The sequence below is a fragment of the Colletes latitarsis genome, chromosome 14 (assembly GCF_051014445.1).
Source record: "Colletes latitarsis isolate SP2378_abdomen chromosome 14, iyColLati1, whole genome shotgun sequence".
Classification (NCBI taxonomy): Eukaryota; Metazoa; Arthropoda; class Insecta; order Hymenoptera; family Colletidae; genus Colletes; species Colletes latitarsis.
In genome coordinates, this window is record NC_135147.1 from 24284659 (window position 1) to 24307954 (window position 23296).

At 36.8% G+C, this 23296-nt stretch overlaps 2 protein-coding genes and 1 long non-coding RNA gene across 4 annotated transcripts in view; all 3 read right to left on the bottom strand.

Annotated features, from left to right (window-relative positions):
- Window positions 1-7870, bottom strand: part of LOC143350286 (uncharacterized) — a 186778-nt gene extending 178908 nt beyond the window's left edge. For both annotated transcript variants that reach the window (XM_076782291.1, XM_076782290.1), the window contains exons 1-2: window positions 7731-7870; window positions 5404-5530 (exon numbers count right to left, since the gene is read on the bottom strand). In XM_076782291.1, coding sequence (XP_076638406.1) covers window positions 5404-5509 — 106 coding nt within the window. In that variant the 5' untranslated portion in view covers window positions 5510-5530; window positions 7731-7870. The remainder of the gene's footprint in view (window positions 1-5403; window positions 5531-7730) is intronic.
- An 813-nt stretch (window positions 7871-8683) lies between these two features.
- On the bottom strand, window positions 8684-10058 carry LOC143350288 (uncharacterized). Its single transcript, XR_013081078.1, has 3 exons — window positions 9943-10058; window positions 9493-9584; window positions 8684-8872 (listed from the first exon to the last, which is right to left on the bottom strand). It is a non-coding gene; the product is annotated as an uncharacterized LOC143350288 (long non-coding RNA).
- Window positions 10059-13684: 3626 nt separating this feature from the next.
- On the bottom strand, window positions 13685-22677 carry Enoph (enolase-phosphatase E1). The gene is made up of 6 exons (XM_076782287.1): window positions 22477-22677; window positions 21743-21844; window positions 20818-21008; window positions 20285-20417; window positions 20018-20141; window positions 13685-19918 (listed from the first exon to the last, which is right to left on the bottom strand). The coding sequence occupies exons 1-6, from the start codon at window positions 22579-22581 to the stop codon at window positions 18327-18329; spliced, it is 2247 nt and encodes a 748-aa protein (XP_076638402.1). The 5' UTR covers window positions 22582-22677; the 3' UTR covers window positions 13685-18326.
- Window positions 22678-23296: the final 619 nt, after the last annotated feature.

The window sequence follows — 23296 nt, forward strand, 5'->3', positions numbered from 1 at the left end:
TGTTTTTTTTTTTGGTGGACCAACCGTTCCGGGCGTCTTATACCGACCGCTCGTTGTTCCTTAATTAAATTGACTTTTTGACTGCGATGCAATTACTGCGCCGCGAGCGAAGTTAGAAAGAAAATTCCCCGACGCGCGGAGGTATTCGTAAAAAATCGCCGCGGTTAAGTATGACGAAGAACCGCAATTTTTTTTCTCCCAGATTAAAAGTAAATTTCAGATTTACGCGTCCCGACGCCGCGGCGTACGGAAATATTTGATCCCAATATTACCGACGGATTAATGAGAATTTACGGTAATAAATCTCTGCTCGTAAAATTGATCGCGGAACAGGTATCGTCGAACACTGAATGAAGTCGAGTGCAAAAGTTGAAATGTTGCGGGGTCAACTCTCGACCCCGATGCGCGTCATTTGATCAATGTAACCGAGATACGATTGTACATATTAAATAAAAAATTGTAGAATACGAGTAGTCGAAATTACGTAGTACACATTTACGAATATAGTTTTAAATTCAACGTTGTTTCACCGCTAAGAAAACATGCAAATATCAATTTCATAAGTATCGTCGTAAATATACGAGGGAATATCTTCTTTGTTATCCTCGGAAACATTGCAAACTATTTCTGAATCATGAATTTATGCGCTTTGAAACTTGCGGTTAACTTGCGTGAATTTAACTTGATGAACTATCGACTGCTTTAGAAGACGATTCGTCGATCGATTTGATACGAACACTTCGAGGCAGCTTTCTATATTGAGACTAGAGTATTGTGACCAAAGTAAAGCACACGAGGATGTCGGGAATATTATTATACGGAATTACAAAATCAGAGATAGAATAATGAATATACATAAAACGGTCACTCTATAACTATCTATCGTCTCGATTAGCGAACGTTCGTAAAAAGGGTATTAAATTGCGCTAATATCGTCTCCGTCGCATCGTACAAAAAGAAAATACAACACAGAGTAACGTAAAAGGCGAGGCACGACTGTACTACTGTTAAGCTTAACCCACAATTATATAGAGAAGCGAGAGGCAAAGGAAATTGCCATAAAAAAGAGAAGAAGAGATAATCTTGTTGTGATATTATATAAAAATGAAAAAGAATTTCCTCGGAACAAAAGCCCCCCCGCGATTAATTATTACCGCACGCGAGCAATTCGACCGAACCGGCTTCATTTCGTATTCGCGGTGCGAACGTTGAAACGGGAATTAATGTAAAAGAAAATAATAATTCATCAAAAGTGCGGACAGCTTTTCGTGGTAACGACCTCGAGTCACGAATCGCGAGGATTCCTGCGTAATGGATCAAGATGGCGACACAAAGTGGTGCGCACCCCAGTGACCCTAATGCGTGCGACCGAAAAAAACAGTAAAGCACGAAACTGAAGCGAGACCGTAATAACGATAATCGAGTATTTCCAAGGTCTTCGTTTTCTAACATCGTCGCTCCCTCCCCCTCCTCCCAGAGCACAAAACGCGCTCAAATTGTTCGGGGATATTCGGTTCGATGGCTGTCGCGACTATAAATTTCAAGTAAAACGCGTCCAAGGAGTAACGAAGACAAAACATTCCTTTTCACAAAACGTATGGCCGTGTTATTTCTTCGTTTACCGCGGAGAAGCTTGTCCTGCACGGTGTTTCTTTTAGATCCGCGAGACGCAACCGGCGACAGGGCATTACATAAAGAACAGGTAGTCGCTACGTAATACGGTGACGCGTGATTTTTTCCCTAGGCGCCGCGTCCTAGTTACCGTTTCGCGCGCAAACGTTTGCTCAGTGATAAGCGAACGCGGCCTCGCAACATTGTCGAACGCGATAAGTCGTCGATGACAGACTCGAAATCAATGCAACTATTTTCACATCCGTATCGTACGATATTTCAAACAAGATTATTCGAAACGCTGATAAACGAAATCGACTGCGCGTTAAATTCGGGATTTAATTTGGTTCTCGTAATAATATTTGAAATTCTCTTTTTCTTTTTTAACGAATAAGATAAAATCCAGGTAGCAACATTAAAAAAGAATTCGATAGAAAGGAATTTAATGAAGAATACTGGAAGATTTTTTTATCTTCTTTTAATAGTTACTCGTAACGAGAAATATGGAAATGAAAATTTTAATGACCCACGTTCGATCGCCCACCCACGGGGCTACGGAAGATTTCGTGGATCGAACTCTTCTGTTCTTCAGGCTGTCTGGGACCAAATTCTTTTCACCTCCGGTCCCAAGGCGGAGATGCGCCCGAGAGACGGCTTAAATATACTTTCGTGAAATATCTTTTGGGACGAAGCTTAGGGTCGGCCACGATCGCGCCAGGGCTACGGGGACACAAAGTTTCGACTTCAACGATTCCGCAGGCCAAAGGAATTTCCGAGGCCCTTTCGGGATAATGGGCCATGGGCCATGGGCCGAGGGTTCAGACCTGTTTGAACTCGGCTCGGAACTTAGGCTACCACTGCCACTATTTCGCCTGTATTTCGAAGTAAACTCGACCCCGACACTTCAGGTAGGTCGCCACGATTCGAATGAGCTTAGACTCACCCGAGCACGAAATCGTCGATTTCTAACGAAAAAACAAACAAACTTTCAAACGATACGCCATACAAACACGATAAAATGTTACACGCCCCAAAAGCCTCGGTTCATTGACCCTTCGTGGATAAACATTTTGAAAATAACGTGTATCTAAAAATTACTTTAACAAATGTATAAATTTTACTTTAATTCGACGAGCTGTTACTTAAGTATCGAAGAGATCGATGTTTGTCGATTTGTGGCAAGTTTGTAGGGACTTTCAGGGTATATTCAGATACCCATTGACAAAGGATTAAACGACGACGATCTTTTACCATTGTTTAGAAAGCAATTGCATTCCTCTGCAATGACACAGTTCTTTGGATGCAAGGAACTATGCGCGTCTACATTTGATGTTGCCATCGCTGTTCAATTATCTCCCGCTCAAAAACCTGAACTGTGACGAATAACAGTTCTAATCGTAAAGTAATGATGCAGACTTGATGTAAAAAAATAACAAGAAAATTAGAAATACTTCCAACGGAACTAAAAAATTAAAAGATCCATTTTACTTTGAATATACGACTCTATTCTCCCGTCGTGGTTCATAATTCTGATAAATTAATAAGAAATAGAATTTTGTCGTTCTTTTCTACGCAAAAATGAACAATCGCCAAGTCCAATACCGTCGTCATTATTTGACCGAAGATCAAAGTTCACGTTGAGAAGAGAAGCCGTCTACTTTTAAAGGGTCATGAGGTTACATTAAAGTTGACCTCGTATTACAAGCCCTTCTCACCCTATCTGCACGCATCCAAGAGGAAGACAACTACAGCGGAAGAAGATCGATTTGCACGTCGAAGTATAATCTTCGCGGTAATGGAATTTAAAATTGTCCTTCGAGCTTTCCTGAGCCTATCGAGGCACGAACTCTTCCGTGTAACTAACAAAATTTATTTAAAAAAAAACAACCCACCCTTACTCTAGAATAAGAGAATCGATTCTGAAACTTAAGCATGCATACTACATCATCTTTGCATGTGTCGATGTTCAGACGATACGAGGAACCATCAACTATCACTATTGTTTTAATCGACATTTTATTATCGTACAATATGCACGTAAATAACGTAAGTTAAATACTATTCAAATGCACTTACACACGATGAACCTTCTAGTTTGCTTCGAGCTATCAAACAAGAAAAGGGTAATGGTTGTAAGCGACAGTGATCACGACTAACAATTTATTTTAAAATCGTATCTCTTTCGAATTTTACAAAAAGCTATATAAATAGACAAAGAAACTAAATCAATTAATTGCATCGGTTCTGTCGGACTCAGGGTATTCGTTCAATGATTAATTACTATCTTTAACATTTACTTGCGGACAAATTTTGCACGAGCTTCAGAACCGAATTTCGTCGAAACGGGACTAAAATCCAATTTTCTTTGATTGAATGCCGGATTAAATCCTCTTATAGTGTACGTATAAATTCAGCGGGGAACTACTTGTCGAAAAAGACACATCAGCAATTAACCTAGCAGTACAGTGTGTGTGCAGGATACGAGGATTTGAGTTAATTAAGCGAATATTAAATCCCTCTGTCAGTCGAAATTTCTCTTACATAAACTGGAACTGCGTTTTCGACGTTACAGAAATTCAGTCGCGGCAGTGCCAAAGGGAGCACTCTGTCGCGCAAACACCGCGTTAAGATTGAATTCGCGCGTTGAGATCATTAACGTGATCGTAAAATCAGCGTCGAGTTTTCCTCGATCTTTCTAGTCGCAGGACAATCACGGACAGAGTCAGCAAAACACCTTGGTACGCATCTGAGCCAAAGATTACACAAAAAAGGAAACAATTTTTAAGAAATCAGAATTACTAACGTGGAACGAGTTTTTGTAAATCAACTGGTCGATTTTTATAAAACAGACTTTATATTAATTTTTGCTAAAATGTTTCTTTCGTTCCCCAAAAATCAGCCATATAAACATGTGCTCCTGATTGCTTCGAGAGGACCGCGTTGAATATCATAATGCTTCTTCCGTTTCTACGATTTGGTTACGAAGTTAAATGTTTTGCAAAAATACATTAACCGTGATTGATTTTTGCCCAGCAGGCTTAGGACTTCGAAGATGTCGTCCCCCGGTATTTATACGGTGACCCGAGTTTACCAGGCGACGTGCACCTCAAACGAACGGAGAGGAGGAATGCGCGGCTGCAGCGAAAAACACTGCAAGGACGCACGCCGGATGCTCATCCGTACATGCTGGCCGACATTCAACAAGTGACTGACATTGATGTCGCGCGAACGATATCCTACATCCTCTACCCTACGAGCCTTGGGGTTGCACAGAGGTGGGAGGAGGGGTAGGGGAGGGCCAATCGTTTTGTTCAAAGGTCAAGATCGCATGAAAAAAGTTGTAACTTGCCCGCTGTTTCCATGCGTTCAAACAGAATAACGAGCGCGCAAAAATACTCTGAAACGACCGCTGCTGACTGCGTTCCGCGTAACCTCAATATCCGCCACAGTGAAATAACTTTACCGTACTATCCGCCACTTCTTCGATATCCTTTTCGCTAAAAGTTTATTTAGAATTTCGCTGAACGTCTATCTAGCCTAACCAAACGATAAAATCTATCGTTCGAAACGGATGGTAATCGATTAAATAATAATTTACCGTATCATACTTTTGTTGTTATTAATTTGGCGTGCAGCGGTGCAGAGCGTACGGTAAAATTGTTTGAAAAAATGTAAATAAAAAAGAATGGAGAGAAGATTCGCCACGGATTTCAATAACGGAGTCGAAACGCGAACGTAACAACGAGATGCGACGGATTTAATAATTTACCAATTGAAAGTGCAATTACTCACCGTGCTCGCCGATAATTTCAAGTGACTGAAGGGCCCGCGAGACACAGAGTATCTCAAGGGTTAATTCCACCGATAACGTTGCGGAGATTTCCAGCCGATCGATCATCGACTGGTTATGCCGGAGCAGCTACCTGTAAAACCACCAAAAGTTAACGTAAAGCGATAATTGCCGCGCCTATTCCTCTAAATGCACACGACCTCTTGTTCGTGCTTTTCGCGATCTCTACGCTTAGCTACCAACAAAAACGCAGTAAAATTGAGTCGTTACTATTCACTCGCGCTTATGATAATTATCAGGTTAAAAATTTCTGTTAATAGCCACTACAATAATTTCTACGGGGTAGAAAAAGAGAATGAACGTACGATGAGTATGCATGAAATGTGCATTTGCCAGTTACTTGAGTACCCAGTATCCTTTGTTTCGTGTGAATGTACATTCAATAATGCCATATGGAAATTCCATTCATCATAAGTTATATTACATCGCATGTATTATTATAGCGTATTAACATATAGCGTTGAATATAACACGTATTCTTTAAAGTACATGTAACAGAACTAAAGGTTTTGTCAGACGGAATTCGTGGTTAACTATTGGACGGCATACTCGCCATTAATCGATCCTGGATTCGTTAATGCTCATCGACTTCTGACGTAACTTCTTCGTCTACCCTTCAAATTGATTGACCGTTATTCGTAATTACATGAAAATATTCCACGACACTATCTTGATAATTCTAGAATTACACGATCGGAACTATCGGATCAAGCTGTTTTTGTAACGACCTAACCTCGAACCGCAGTGCTTATTCGCGCGCGCTATCGCTGCACGATGGCGCTGTTTCCGCACCTTGTCGAAGATCTCTTCGATCTCGCTTCAACGTTAAAAATTAGTTTCGCGCGTTATTCGTTCTGCAAACACGAAACGAACAAGCTTTAAAAATCGTCTTTCATAATCGTGTCACAGAAACATTAATCTCCGGCGTAGTACTCGCTTTGTATTATCGAATAGCATCGTCCCTGAAGTTCTCGTAATGGCGGCGTTCGCTGTACGGGGCCCATAGGCGCGTAAATATCAGCACGAATGAGCAGCAACGAGCAAAGGAAAAGACCGGCTCTAGTCTGTGCTCGTCTCGAAGCAGCGGTGGAAGAGGGACAGAGAAGGAAACTAGTGACAAAGAACGAAAAAGAGAAAGAGGAGCTAGCAAATAGAAAAAGAGAGAACCGAGGGGCCGTCATAATTCCTTGAATTGAACGGCTGGTTATTCTCCACCAAGGTTACCGACGCAGAGGATGAACGAAGCAGGCAGGCCAAGCAAGCAGGCTAGCAACCTAGCAGGCAGACTAGCATGCAAGCAAGTAAGCAAACGAGCAAGGCAAGCAAGGCAGTCGGGCCGGCCAGGCAAGCAGACAGGCAAGCTGGCTGCCAGTGAAACGCAGAGAGGAGAGAAAAGCAAAAGAGGGGATACATGACGAGTAGGACGAGAGGTTGGGTGCGAGCGATAGGTGGAAGGGAGGGGAATCGATAGAACGACAAGGACGGCGCGCGAGTATATGCCGCAGCACGGCAGCATCAGGCGTCGTCGGCGGTACATGGTCTGCTGTGAGGCGAGAGGAGAGAGAGAGAGGAGGGTGAAAACGTTTCGAGGCGTCCCTGGCTGGCGGCGCCACCATTGCGTCGCTGTAGAAACGTGGACTGATACCTTGTCGGTGGTATACGTGAGGTAGCGGTAACAACGTAGAATAAGGGGATGCTTGTGGTAGTAGAAATATGGTGGGGGAAACGTCAGGCTGGCAGGCCCGTGAGAGAGAGAAGTGAACGGCGGACGGCGAAAGCTCACGGGGCGACAAGGAAGGGGATTGGTCGAAGCGACGGTACGACTGGGGGGATGAAGGAAGATAACACGATCAGGTCGACCGGCTGGTAAGAGAAGGAACGATAGAGCGAGAAGAGAGGGGGGAGAGTGAGAGAGATAGAGGAAGAAACGTTGATGTCGAGCAGCGAGGTGAGCGAAACAGAGCGAAGAGGGGAGTGGACGGGCGGTGGGTCGACAGCATGGGAGAGGGATGAAGGGGTAAGGGGAGGTAGAGCCGACTTTATGCAGCTGCGGGACGATAACAACGATGGGCTACAGGACCGCCGCTATAGCTGGGGAAATGCCAAATGGGCTACAGGACTGTGCCGGCCTAGCTGTACGTTCGCTCGCTCGTAGTGGCATGGCGGACGGGCGGTAGAGAGAAGCAGGCAGGAAAGGCGGGAAGGAGAGAGAGATTTCAAGCGGTCGTCTCTTCTCGTCTGCCTCTGCGCTCTACCTACCTATGTATACCTACCTACCCGTCCCGGGTGCTCTCTCCGGGTACTCTTCTCTCTACTGCCTGGAACGCACCGTCCTGGGGGTACCTAACCTCTACTGTTTTCAGCGGCTAGCGCCCTTGCTGATGTTTCTCGGCATCGGAGCACGTAGTCGCTTACGCAGACTTCGATGTCATTCATCTTGAGCGAGGTCGATCATTGTCCTCTTTCGGGGACTTTATGTCCTTACGAATATGATGTCATGCACAACTTAGAAACATGTTCAAGAAGAACATGGCAATGAGTACATTTCTTTATAGAAGCAATCAATACAATATTCTAAACATTGACGGAATAAATATCTACCTTTGAAAAGAATCTGCACATTTAGGTGACTCCGATTTGTCAGGAACTCTGTACTTGTACGATGGATTATGTTCTTGGAAGGTGGGTAATCTTTCCAAACGGCTGCGCGAGACTTTTCAACATGAAGTATCTGAAACAACATTCAAAGTAACTATAATACCTGAAGTACCAAGGTTTTATAATACATTATGCAATTAAAAGGAGTAATTTTCTTGGTTACATGGATAAAACAATGTTCATTACTTGAAATAAAATTACTACATTATAAATCCCTCGCCAATAAATTGTAGTAGAATTGAATCGACGGTTTCGTACAAAAATATTGTGACTTTTATGCTACACAAAGAGTAAAATCAACGGAATAAATAGTACACGAGTAAGAGGAACAAGGAATGTATCTAAAGAATACACGAACTGTGAAAATCCATATTTAAAAAGCCAGAACTTTGCCTTTATGAAGGAATTAATAATTCCTCTCCTTTTCTTTCTTTCCTCGTTATTCTTGGGTCATCCTCTCTTCCTGAGTTACGATCAGAAAATTTCGATTTTACTTTGAACTAACTTACTACTCGGAAACTAATTCTTCGAAATTATCATAAATTAATCACGGAATTTTAAAGAAAAAGTAACGTGCCACGACGGGAATCTTAACTTTACCATGTATTTGAATTTGCCGCTGATTTCAGAAGGTGGATATACAGACGCGAGAACAGCATGCTTTCGACAATCGTCGACGAGATACGTCGGTCCACGCAATGACGTCAGAGGCTGGTCCAATCCTGTCGGGTACGTCCGTGGCCCGATCTCATCCTATCCAGCAAAAGGAAGAAGGAGAGAGAGGAGTTGAGCAATTTCATAAGTGGAACGAAGACAGAGACATGTATGTGTTAGGTTCTGACAGAGAGGAAAGAGCAGAGAAAGAGAGTCGCAGAGGGACGCAGAGCCAGCAAATGAGAGCGCAGTCCGACAAATAGAAGAAGACAGTCGAGTTCCGCTCTCCTGCTCTTCCGAGACGTCGTGCACGACGATTCGAGCTTTGCGATATTGTTGCCAGGACTATTCCCTACATTGTTCAGAATTTTCCCGATGGCGTGACCATCGGGATAAACCTCGACTTCGATCTCGGATCGCACTTGCGTGCCCCTCTATGATGCATTTTTCTTGTTAAAAAATTGATTCTCGACAAACAAACGGGTATGGTTATCGATCGAAGTAAGAAATATCGAATTATGTATACATATGTAAATGTCGATGATATAAAAATGAATTAAAGTTAATCTACACGACTATTAGTTTAACATTAATTTTATGCTGAACCTAATACGCTTCTAATACGATGTATTGGACAATTGTAAATATTTCTATAAATTATGAAGGAAATTCAGTGCTTTCTAAGCAACAGAACTAAAAAATTTCAAGTAAAAACTCACCTTTCAAACTTCATTGTTTATTTATCGCCTGGAGACAGTAATAAATGGACTTAGCAGTCGATTCTCTCCCGAATTGTTCATTGTGGGTACAACTGAAACATTCGATTATTGATAGTTGTATATGTGCATATGTATTTAAAATAAAAACAATACAAAACCTACGTTGACAACAAATCGATTACCAAAAACGTAATATTCGGAAGCCCGCGGAATTTAAAATCTGTTATAATATTTTACGCGAAATATACTGTTTAAAATATGCATAACTTGCAAACTTTTGCGAACAGAATTTAAATAATTACGTTAAAATAAATCGCATATAATAAAAAACAACATAAACATTGAGCTTTATACTTGATTTTCAATGTATTAAATTAAATTTAATTAACATTACATTCTAGAATATGCTTTTATTTCGCTTATAGTTTACTAATAAAAATTAATGTATACCTTTATTAATAATCATAAGTAATGTTCCATTTTTCAAATATCAATACACCATGCTCATGTCGTTTGAATTTTGGTTGAATTTACGTACTTCAATATTAAATTTGCAATATTGTATAAAGCCTTCTCACATTTCTGTAAATTAAAGAATATTATATGTATTAATTAGTATATAAAAGTGATATTATAAATTAATACATAATGTATATGTAATTACTACATAATATATACATAAATATACGACGATTTTTTTAAATGCATCCTTTTAAAACTCTTGATACTTTAAGTTTTTTGTTAACTTTCAAACCATTAAAATTTCAAAGTCTAAACCGAAAATATGACATAAACTATTTTAATATTAATTAACAGATTTATTTTAATTTCACCAAAAACACTATCATCAAACCTTCGTGATATTCATTGTATTAAATAGTTCGATATCGAATAACAATATACTATATACAGTAGTGTAGTTTATACTCATAAATAATATTACTTATTATAATTCGGTAGCAGAATCAGAATTTAAAATCGATAAAAAGTTAAACGAAATGCGAGCGTCCTGATCAGCATTTTATATCGAACTATGCAACACGTTTAATATTACAAAGGATTGTTGGCATTGTTGGTTAAAATTAAAATACTTATACTAATTCATTCTAAAATATTTTTTAAACGCAAACAAATTATGATACATGTTCTGTAGTTGACATTATGCATTTCTTGCAACATCTTTATGTTGCAAAATAAGGTATTACAATTTACTGTGGCATATTAACAACAAAATAATGAAACATCACTAACAAAACGTATTAATTACGTATATCGTGAAATCAATGAAAGTCCGCAAAGTGAAAATGAACTATACTTAAATATACTTGATGCGATAGTTAAACGTAAAAAGTGTACGAAATATTAATAAAAGCTTACTACGACAAAAAACATCAAGTAGTTTAATTTTACAATAATGTTTACCTAAACACTTTGCCTCGATAAGAACTAAACTTTGTTATAATCGAAACTGAGTAAGTAAACTACAAAAATAACAGTAACAATAATTTTACGAAGAGGTTAAATTCCAATTACGAGCATAGTTCGAAATTTAGTCGGTTGGCAGCACATGCGCACAAGTAACTGATTCGCCCTACGAATACCTGGTGTAAAAAAAGAAATATAAAATTTTCCCCCATAGAAATAGAATTATCAGCAACATGTTGCAATTTTTCTTTCGGAAAATGCCAGGTTTAAACAGAATTAATTCTGTTGTATATTCAAAAGATACGAAGTTATTTAGATATGTTATCAATAAATATAATATTCAAATATAAAATACAGTAACATTTTATTATAACCATAATAACTGTTAGTAATTCATTTTCATTATAAATGAGCAAAAATTTTATAATCTTTATCTGTTTGACGACATATTCTTACATGTATAAATCTAGTTGTGGTCTTTTAAGTATTTACTTACAAAATTACGTGGCCACGACAATATTTAATGCATTAATATAAAGATAATAATAGCATTGTACGTTATTTTATATTTTCTCCACTTTTAACTCTACTTTATGCCTCTTGGAAATTTCAAACTTATGTTGAACAAGAGTCACTAATAATCGTACAGTTGTAACACTTTATTCTTTTGAAACTGCATAATTTAATACGTCCTGATGTAAACATTTCTTTCGTGCAACTACTGAAACAGTGTTAGCAACGCCGACTGACGGTGTAGTCATGAAGGTAAGTAGTCCCATAAAGTCAGTCGGTATATAAATCTCTCATGATAATTATATGTATAGAAACAGAAACGAAAAAGCATTTATATCTAATTTCTGATAATCAATTATAAATGTTCACTAAGAATATGTTTAAGAAACCTACATACGAAAATATAATACGTTCAGCATAAATTATACATAACGAAAAGGAATAAGTGAAAATAAAGATAACAGTTATTATGAATAATAATAAAAGAAAGAAACATTTTCTATGAATCTCTAATTAATTTTAAATCACATTTTCCTGATACGTTTTGATATTAAAATGACCGGTTTTTCAAAACATTTGTATTTTATTCGAAGTGCTGTCTATGGAGAATAATTACGTGAATATAATTAAGACTAAACTTAAAATAATAAACATTTAAGTATTATATTTACATACAGCAAAAATCACGGAGTTCTTAGATGGTGATATGTTTTGAGGTATGTATACATATACATGAGTACGTATTTTATTCAAACTATTGATCGCACGATTAATTAGGTTATGTACACAATTATTTATCGTTGCCGGTCGATTACTAAAAAGCCTTTAAAAATACAAGATCACTCTGTCTTATTTTTCATTAACGGACTTAAAAGTGTTGTACTTTACCATATTCATGATCAACGTTCAACTTGTAAGACTTGCAAATATTCGTAACCAAATTTCACCTTTGTCGGTGCAACTAAACACATAGAAATGAAAAGATGTTTGAATATAATCATTCTTACAAGGTACCGAAATCGAAAGTAATGCCACAAGTTAAAACCATTTTAAAGGAATATGTGTTACGTAGTTTCAAGATTAGATTTTATGTTGGCGAATCGTGCTATGGAAACTGTATCGACATGGTAATATAAATCAACATAGAGGGACACACGTAGTCTAAAAAATGAACACGCAAAAGAGGATGCAATTAGGCACGATATTCGCATTGGAATAGAATCGAGTCTCAAACTGATACTGAAATATTATCTCGTAAATTTTAATAGCGAAAGGAAAGCTTATGTTCTCTGTAGCATATTCGAAAAGGGCTTTACAACGAATAGTCGTCAGTTAAGGCTAGGCACATGAACTTCTTTACACCGGTGAAAGACCTCATACGTATTGAATCGCGTGCAGTAAAGGCTTTCAAACTGAAGCGACTATGAAACAACTTTTTTTCTTTTTCTTATTCCCTACAAACGAGTCCTCGTTCTGTAGGAGAAAGTTTAAACGTTTGAAGCCTTCAATTGTATATAGGAGAACGTCCTTGCTCATTCGTTATTTGTTAACATACATACGCTCGCATTGCTGAAATACAGAGAAAAATACATGAAACGACAACAGACGGATTTGAAAAGAATATTTATGTTATTGCACATAGAACTAATTACAAAGTTAAAAATTCTAAAGAAGCAATTATAATTACTCTTTTAACGATAAAATTAAATCAATTTTTATTGATCCTTCGAAAATGTAGTTATAGACGTGTATACTTGTATTCACTCGCTTATTCTCTGCTTCTCACACACCTGCACATGTACGCGCGCGCAGAATCCACGTTGCATCGAACTGTACATATGGCGGTTGTAAAAGGCCGCAAGGTTCATTCGAATTTCGCTGAGAAAAATTGGCGGAGTCCCCCGAGGACACTTTCAAGATCACTTGCAAGTTTTAAAATTACTTCTCAACAGAGACAATAAACACAACGAAACGCGTTCGACCGAACACCGTGTGTCTCTGGATGAAATTTGCAAATTATCGACCTTTTTCAACCACTATACGTTTTGCACTATTATAATCAAACATTCGTCTCACGATATATGCATTCATAGATTAAAATGAGTTACCCTATATATTATATTGACATTTGTCACGTTGTTACCAAACATTATATACAAAATATTTGGTAAAAACATTTATATTATATTTGATTCTTAGATTCTGGATAATTTAATGTTTCGTATGGGAAATTTGTCGTGAAAAAGAAAGCAAATGTCACGCACATTTGAACAATATGTATTTCAAGTACCAAATATTCGATACATCTTGTTCTTAACATTACGTCGAAAAAAAAAAAAATTGTTTATCCGGGCTTAATATTATTGCTTCAACGGAAATTGTCATCCGAAAGACGGAGATTTTTTACGTCTCGATCTAATGAATTGGCTGCTCGAGAAATTGATGCTTCAGTGCGCGCAGTAGAATGACTAGCATTCAGGATCGATCGGGCGAAAATGCTGTTTGCGCCTAACGTTATCGACTAGCTGAGGACAAGAGTAGCATGAACCAATTCGAGGAAACAATATACCAGAGCTGATCAGTTTTCAATCACGTACATCGATACACTTTAATCATATTTATATCGTTTCTTTAATTCTAAATTACGGACGCTAATCGTTTCTTACTTCGTTATAATGTAATACCACGATATATACACCTAAACAAAATTTACAGTATGAAGAATGACTGAACACGCTGACCTCTCTTTCAATTTCATGGGATACTATCTGTCTCTCTATCTCTCTCTCGAGAAACTAAACACGTCCGATATCCATACACGAGGAACGATGAAATAAAAACAAAAGCGAACGCTCCGAGTCTAGTTGCAAAATTCATTTATTTTGCTCTACGAAGAATGCTGTCAAGAGTTCAGAGAGAACAGAATTGTCAATTTCATTCTGTACAGTGTACAACCATTTGCGAATCAGTAATATTGCCCGATTAAATGTATAAAGATCCAATGATTGAACTTGATGCGATGAAATAAAATTCATTTTGTGCCTTCGTCGTGTAGCACACACACATACACACATACACGCGTTTAATCGTTTAGAGCGCTGGAAAAAAAAAATGGTAATAGTAACTACAACTGTCTCGTAACAGAGAGAGAAAAAAAAAAAGGAAAGAGAAAAATTAAAATACTTGGCTGAGGAAAAACTTGGCGACGGAGCAGTCTCGTGAAAGAACAGTCCCCGTGAAAGATTCCTCCGTCAAAGGTTATCGTTAAAAAGTATCAATTAAGTCCGTACATTCTCTCCTACGCTTATATTGACGTATTACATAAAATAGCCAATGAATTACAAATAATAATCGCTAATCGATACGAAGCTATTGTTTGTTAGTACTCCTATCCTCGGTACTTGGAAACGTCTTATTAGGTATTTAATATTTTTAAAGGACGACGAAAAGTCTTGCACGTACAACTTTTAACAGCTGTCTGTATTCGCAAGCCGCGCGAACGTTTTTCGATTAAAATTCGCTTACAAAACTTACAACTGCGCGTACGCAATTCAATTGATAAAATGTGCCACGGTTGAGAGGAACGATATTAGGCGACGCACACTTTGCATTTTCAACAAAAATATCAAGTGTCAATGTTTTATTAACGTGTTCGCGACTTGATGAAGATTCCGATCGGCCAAAATTTCTGTTACATTCAGAAATAATAAATAACAAAGCAGTGTATAAACGTCCACGCGACCGTGCGCAAAAAACTATCCTTGCTAATAAATACATAGAACAAAACTGCATCGATATATTAGAGTCGTATCAAATGTTGATCTGAATCTCTAAGGTGACACGTCAAAGTCGAAACATCCAAGTGTTACCTTACAAAAGCTTTATTTAACACTTCGTGGTTCGGTATCAAAATCCAATAATATTGTATTCCATTATATTCTGTGAAGTAGCACAAGGTAAATTTGATATTTCGTTTCTTATCATATCGCTTTAAATTACCGAATTACTTATAAAATAGTCCGAAAGCTTAATACCGTATAAATAATACTTAAAAATTAGTATATAATACCAAATATTTTAAATCGTACAGAAAATAGAAGAAAAAAAAAATCAAACCACAAAGAGTTAAGCCTTCCCTAAACTTAGAACATTAACCACACTATTATTAGTTAATTAAGCGACTGCGTATGTTTGAAAGGAAACTATAGATTCGCTGACATTGAGCATTTGCAAAAAAAAAAAAAAAGAGAGAGAGAACTATAACGACGCGAATTGGCGATGTGTACTTCAGCCCTTCCAACTATCGACGCAACAATTAGTATGGATGATATGAGATGATGATTGTAGATGATGCCGTGAAAGTCAGTCGAGAAGAACCTCATACACAACGGCCACTTGGCGTTCAGAGGCTTAGTTTTATCGTAGTGACGGCAGTCGGTTCGCATTTTTATGCGATCGGTAGACAGAATTACGAAAATATGAGATGTTCTCAAAAAAAAAAACGATTAAAAAATTCATTATGGCAAAAGGTCGGCAGTTTACAGTCGTTTACACATCGAGTTTGTTAACATCGTGTTTCTTGCAGGATCATCGGTAACAAAGGTGCCCCAATAGTTTCGACAAAATTGCTTGCATCTTTAGTGTTTGAGCATCAATCGAGCACACTTGTGTTACCGATGTTTCAGTGAGTTTGTAATCGTATATTAAATTTACGATATCAGTCGGAAATCTTATGCACCTGACACAAGGACGCATATATCGAAATAGAATCGATTCGAATCGGTTAACTGGTCTTACACCTATGATCACCTCCGGGTCTTTCGTCTTAAAGAGGAATCAAGCATACGAGATTCGACTTCGGTTTTGGGATCGTGAATAGAAATCACGTTTATACATTTCCTTTCTTCCACCGTTCGTGGTAACGAATCGTGCAACGCCAAAAAATGATCCGATTATTAAAAAACGTTTTCACCGTCGAAAGGACACCTTATAAATAAATGCGAGGTCTGTCAAGTGTCCTGTAAAATATGGATTCGTTAGAAGTCTCACAATATAATCGTTACTGACTATACATGTACTTATAGATTAACAAGTCTAGAACACGCTGACGTCGCACTTCGTTTATCTCGTTTATGCCTTTTTGCGGATCGTTGAGTTTCCCTAGCATAAGTCGCCGGCAAAATACGATCGAAAAAAATCAAGCAGAAGAAAAAGTGTAGAAACTTTGATTTGCTTACAGTCTATACTGCCTACAGTCTTCACAGTGACTTGAATCAGACAGGATGCCTATTAATTTCAATAAAAATAATAATAATAGTATTAATATGATAACCTGCCAAAGGAATTATTATACGTGAATAATAATGAATCATTTTAAGGTTCCCTATGTCTATTAATATCGTTAAATCACAGTCAATTTTGCAGGAATGGATAATAAATAAATAAACGAGACTTTGTCAAATTCGAAGAATAATTTACGAATCCTAAGAAACATGGATCACCACTACTTAAAAGTGGTTACTTATATAACAAGTTTTGACATTAGTTCACAGGAATGAGAAAAGAATAAATTCCAAAGTCAGTGTTTCTTCCTCGTAATCAGATTGTTCCATATTATATACTATCAGGCGGCGCAAAATGAAATTTTATACAACTAATAGTGTAACGGGTACGTGTAATATCGCGTAATGTGACAATACAATTGTCATGGTTTTTTAGAAACACATAAATGCAAACGTAGTACTGCCAATTGTTCAAAAACGACTTGATATCGCATAATAATTACGGTACAAAATATAGAAAAAAAAAAACACGTAATGCGTAATAGGCCAACATCATTTGAAGTGTTCTAAACTAAAGGTATATAATTTGATAAATAGTCACAAAAGAAAATAGGAATATGATGCCGAGACATCACAATAAGTAGCATGTGTGCCCTTTGGGACGCGAATAAGTATACCTAAGATAGTCGAATAAAGTCAAACGTAAGACACAGCTTACTTATATTGGGTTCAGATCTATGATTCAAAAATCACTGTGTTATCAATTTATAAAATTAAGTACACAAGAGTATGCAAAAATTATATTGTATAGTCTAAAGCCAGCGACTGTTCGAGGCATTACCAATTCAGTCTTAAAATCATACATAGTCTTAAAGTTTCCTGATTGTTGCAAGAAACTAAAACATCGACCAGATCCTTCAACGTCGTACGTATAATAATAGAAAAACCTTCAAACTGACGAATTAATTCATTTGGCACAGGGTACATGCGGTATTTTAGCATACTCCAACTATGATGAATTTCCTAACCTATGAGTTTTCATACCGTAACATTCCGTTTAGGCAGTATAAAAAAAGATCTTAATACACATAAAATGCAATAAAAAAAAGAAGACAAATGAAAAAATACTTATAAACCGACTACAGCGATTGACATGTTCGATTATCTTTAGTCAGTTCATATTGTAAATGCATAATGTCACCTACAAAAACTATTTTAATACGAATGAACTAAAAGGGAGGGGAAAAATAGAAAAAGAAAAACAGATCAATACATAAGAAAATAAGTTAAGCAATGTAAAATAGGAAACAAACGTTTTTCGATCTTCTTACGACTTTCTACTGAGCACAGTCAACAAGCATAATACATCGAGTTATGACGTTTAAAAGATAATCGAATCTGAAACACACTGTGCATGTCATATTATCGTTTCCCTTCGCATTTGTTGAAGAAATAGAAATTCTATGAACTGCATCTTAAATTAACGTATTACATCTTTAACGTCGTACGATTTATGTAAGGTGTAGGGAGCCAACTTTTCAGTTTATACCTGCGGATAAGTATTATGGGTGGGGGTTATGTATGAAGGACTTCTTAAAATGTATAAGAACAAGATTAAGACGTCGCAGCTACAACTACAGGGGGAACAACGTCAGGTTCGCCGGCACCATCGGCTACTGTAGAATCAACGACTTTTTTTACTTTTATAGATTCCGCATTAGCCTCCGAGGAACTCTCTGGTTCGCCATTCTGCGCCGACGTGCTTTCGCTTGTTGACGAATTCACGTTTTCATTTGATGATCCCTCATTTAGTCCGTTTCTATGTAATTTATCGTCTGACACTGGCGCATCTGTATCCCCATTTTGTGTTGTACCATTTAGTTTTTTCTTTTCGGAATCCACTGTATTCGTTTCTTTCACTTCGTCCACTACAGTTTCTTCTTTCACTGATTTCTCTGTCGATTCTTGTTTTGATACTTCGGTGCTAACTTCTTTTTTTTCTGCGTCATTTACAGGCACTGCTGCTGCTTCTTCTGTTTCTTTCGCTTTAGGAGATTTTTCATTAACAGATTCCGATTCTACTTCTGGTTTCGTTTCCGTGACTGTTTCCGTTACATTTTTCACTTCGGCGTGTGTCTCTACTTTGCTACTAGTAGCTTCTGGTTCTGTTATCGTTGGTGCAGTAACTTTTTCCGCATTTGTTAATGAAACGTCACCATTTTCTATAGGCTTCTCCTCTGTTTTCGTAGGTTCTTGTGCGGGTTTTACCGAAGATCCTTCATTTTCTGGATTCTGGGTTTCTGTTATACTAGGATTAGTTGTGGTCTTGTCAGTGGACTCCTCTTTCGTTTCTTTTTCAGTTTTACTAGTGCATTCTTCGGTTTTCTCCTCTACGCTGCTACTACTTTTCTTTTCTTCTGGTACATTTTCATTAGATTTTACATCTGACACTTTACTGTCTTCGGGTTTTGTTTCTTTTGTAATATTTGTGGTTTCATCAGTCTTACTCTCTGTAATAGAAACTTCTCCAGACTTTGTTTTAGGCTCAGATGCCACAACATCCACGGGATCATTGACAGTAACTGTCGCCTCTACAGGTGCAGGTTTTACAATTTTTTCTGCTACTTCCACAGGTTTCTCTACTTTTTCAGAATCCACGGACTTATCCACATCATTTTTTGAAGTTGTTGATGTTGATTCGGTATTATTACTCACGGCAGGTACATTTTCAGAAATGTCTGTTTTCATACTCACCTCTGATGGTTGGGCTTCTACTTTATCTGTTGCTACCTTTTCCACTACCTTTTCAGTGTTTGATGTATCTTTCGCGTCAGTAATCATTGGTTCTTCCGTCTTCGTATCTGACTTTTGGGTTTCTTTCGGTAACTGATCTTTTCCGCATTCTTTTGTTTCTATTTGAACAGCTTCCTTTGCATCTACCTTTTCATCTTTTTTCTCGCTGACATCCGCCATTTCAACATCTTCGGAAGTATCCATTGGTTCACAAACATCGGGTGCACTCTTAGTTACAGTTTCTGGCGTTTCTGTTGTTTCTAATTTTTGTCGCTTTGTAGAAGTTTGAAATGTTAAGTCTAAGAATGACTTAATGGTTGTAAAAGGTACTCTCTCTTCATCCGAAAGAGGAACATTACCTTCACGTAGTAGTATAACTGTTGATAAACCTGCTTCTTTAGCAGCTGCAGCTTCTATTACAGAAAAACATGAGTCATATCAGTGTTAATTTGTAAATATCATATGTATTTATAATATTACGAATCATAATTTAATATTAAGTATATACTAACCTTTAACAGTATCAGTGAGGAAAATTATACTTGATGGTTCTGCTCCAATCTTATTTGATATATTCTTATAACTGCTTGATTCTTGTTTTGCACCTACTTCAGTATCAAAATAACCACTGAAATACTAAAGCAATAACATATTTTTATTAATTGTATAAATTGTATAATAATATAGAAAGCAAAAGTTCTTCTGCATCTTTTATACTTATCAATTATTGCACAGTTACAAATAATGTTATTTATTAGTATTTGCATGTTGTAAAATACCTTAAGCAAATCGCCATGCACAGAATGTCCAAATAGAAGTTTTTGTGCCTCAACGCTACCACTTGAATAAACATAGACTTTTCTACCATCATTTGTCCATGATTCTAATGCTTTTGGCACATCTTCGTAAATGCTACATAAATAATTTGTTTTGTTATTTTATTGCATACTTTTAATTGCTTGTTACACTATTAATTGTTTATGTATTTAAAATACATATATATCACAACTGAAGTGAGCCCTTACACAACATTATTCACCTCACTACACATGGTAATGATATACATATGGTGTATGTATTGCACACTTGTGTATAATTATTTGTTTATTTTCAAATCATTGTATACAATATACCATTACATCCTGATATTAATAAATATGTAGTATATATTAATAAATTAGAAAATATGTTAAGTATCTGTAGCACACTTACAGATATGTTGTTATAACTATTCTATTGTATTTATAATGTAATGCAACTTAAACATACTTTTTTAGTAAATTATGATTAAAGGATATTGTGAAAAACTCACTGTGCTTTAACCGATCCAGAATTATAAGCTTCGCGCCACATATGACCTTGTAATTGTTTCAATGCTCCAGTTTTACGATCACAATCCATTTGCCATAATATATTTTTCATAAGTGATTCTTTCTCCTCCTCTGTATTAGAACCAGTCACTGGTACAAACCCATCAACTTTTTCTACCTCATCTTTCTTTGCCTGAGATAAGGATATTAATTGATTGTAAATGAATTTATAAAAATTAGCAATATTTTCTTTGGTTAACAAAATCACTTTCATGAAAAATTAGTTTAATTTTGAAAAATATTATAAACATTCTACAAATAATGATTAACAATACAAAATCCGATTTATTGTATTTCCAAAGTATAATGTTTGGTTTTTCTGTTTCCAATTTCTTTTAATAAAGTTACAAGCTTAAAGTAATATTATATCAAATAGTTACAATGATAATAAGCAAAAATGAAATAAACCATGTCTATTGTATTTTAAATGAAGGTATAAATCATATTTGTAATCTGAAGTAATAAATATAACATAAAAGATTTATTTGATCAAAATTTTAATTCTCCAAGATGCATAACAGAATAGTGATCTTTTAGGACAAAGAATATTCTCAGGTCAATCTCTAACAGATAATCACCAGCTGCCTTTTTTCTGTCTTAATATTGACCACCTAAAATTTGCTATTAAAAGCCACAATATTGAATTCACTGTATTTCTAATAAGGAAAAATGTTTAAAAACTTTCTAAAATAACAACACTAAGTTTGTATATATACTCCTATAAACAATCAATACTACTCTTCATATATTTAAATTTTTTATATTGTTTCCAATTATGTATTTTAATAATAACATACAAGTAAAGAATATTATTTTTTATGCAAAATTTATATAATCGCATTTCCAAACTTTGCTTGCAATGTTTACCTGCTCTTTCAATTTTTCAAAGTCCTGTTTGAACTCCTCATCCTCCCATTTAGTTTCAATATATTTCTTTAAATTCTCTCGTACATAAGGAAAAAGTGTATCCTGAAAGGAAGGTGAACGTAAATGTGGTAAATTCTTCTCGGATCGAATTAATCGTGCGATGCGCCGTTACAGTTTCCGTTATTTTGAAAAATCGTACACGTTACAGTGTTACAAGATGATGGCTCACGGCCAATATTTTACGTTCCGACGTATAACCGATATTCGAACGTAACACACACGGTTTGTTTTCACTGCTATATACTCCGAACAACATTTAAGAATTTATTCGAAAAAAAAGGAAAGAAAAGAAAAAAAAAAAGGAACGGGTAAACATATACGAAATCTTAACGTCAAAAACGAAGTTCGACACGATCCGAAGATGTTTCTGTTCGACTAAACGGCGAGTATTGCCTTCCATGAAACTCGCTGTCTCGCAGACAGGGAACCTGAAACTGAACTGGATTTCAGCCGGCATAGCACTCCGAAAGAGCCGCATACAACACGCGCGAAAGCATTATCCACGAATTTTCTACGATACAGAAACTCCGCGATATCATTCGAAAATTACTCCGCAGAAAACTTTTTGTGAGGAATATTTGAATCATTGGGTACTGTCAGAGAATGCGTCGGAAAACCGGTGAAATGCGAGAACCGTAGGGCGCGTTCTGCCTCACGGCCATGGTCTTTGTTACCTTCACGAAGCTTATGCTCGTCGTGGTGCCTTCGATGTCAACCAAGATCGTCGTTTCCGAGAGCAAGGTTTCCTCTTGATCCTTGGTACGCTTTTCCCCGGCCATTTTCACGATTCACTCGCCTTCGACCGTAGGATAAATAACAGATATATCACCTCAGTACGTTCAAGCACGGTGTATATGTCGACGCGTTCTTGTTGAGAGCCGGCGAGTGAATTCGCTCTCCGTTCTGCGCCGGTGTGTGCGTGTGTATGCGCGACCTGCCTCTCCCTTCGCCCCTACTTACACCGGTAACCAGGATCGTACTTATCACAAATTGCTCTCAACTACACCAGTAACATACCTATCGTTACCTTTGCCGATGAAAAGAAGTTGTTCCAGCAACTGGACACGATTTTCAACGATATTCTTATTGCTTAAATCGTGAAACGATTCTCGATGTTTTTGCATCTGTTTTCATCATTTCATGCGTGATAAATAATTACTTTTTCCTACGAGAAATAATTCATGAAATAGTTTTAAATTCACGATTAAAATAAATACAACAATTAAATAATCGATAAATATTAGCAATACATTTATTATAGTAACAATTGCAGATTTGTTTCAGCTGTTTTCATGAAAATTAATAAATATTCGATTACAAAAAATTTTGTAATTAGATTTTTCTTGATAAAATGTTGTTATTATTTCGCACAAAATTATTTTGAACAAAATTAGGTGTTTAAAACATCGATTTCAAGTACGAAATTCCTAAAAATTTTAGAAGCTCTCAACTTATTTGCGGGGTATTGTATGTAATTGCTACAGTACTGAATCC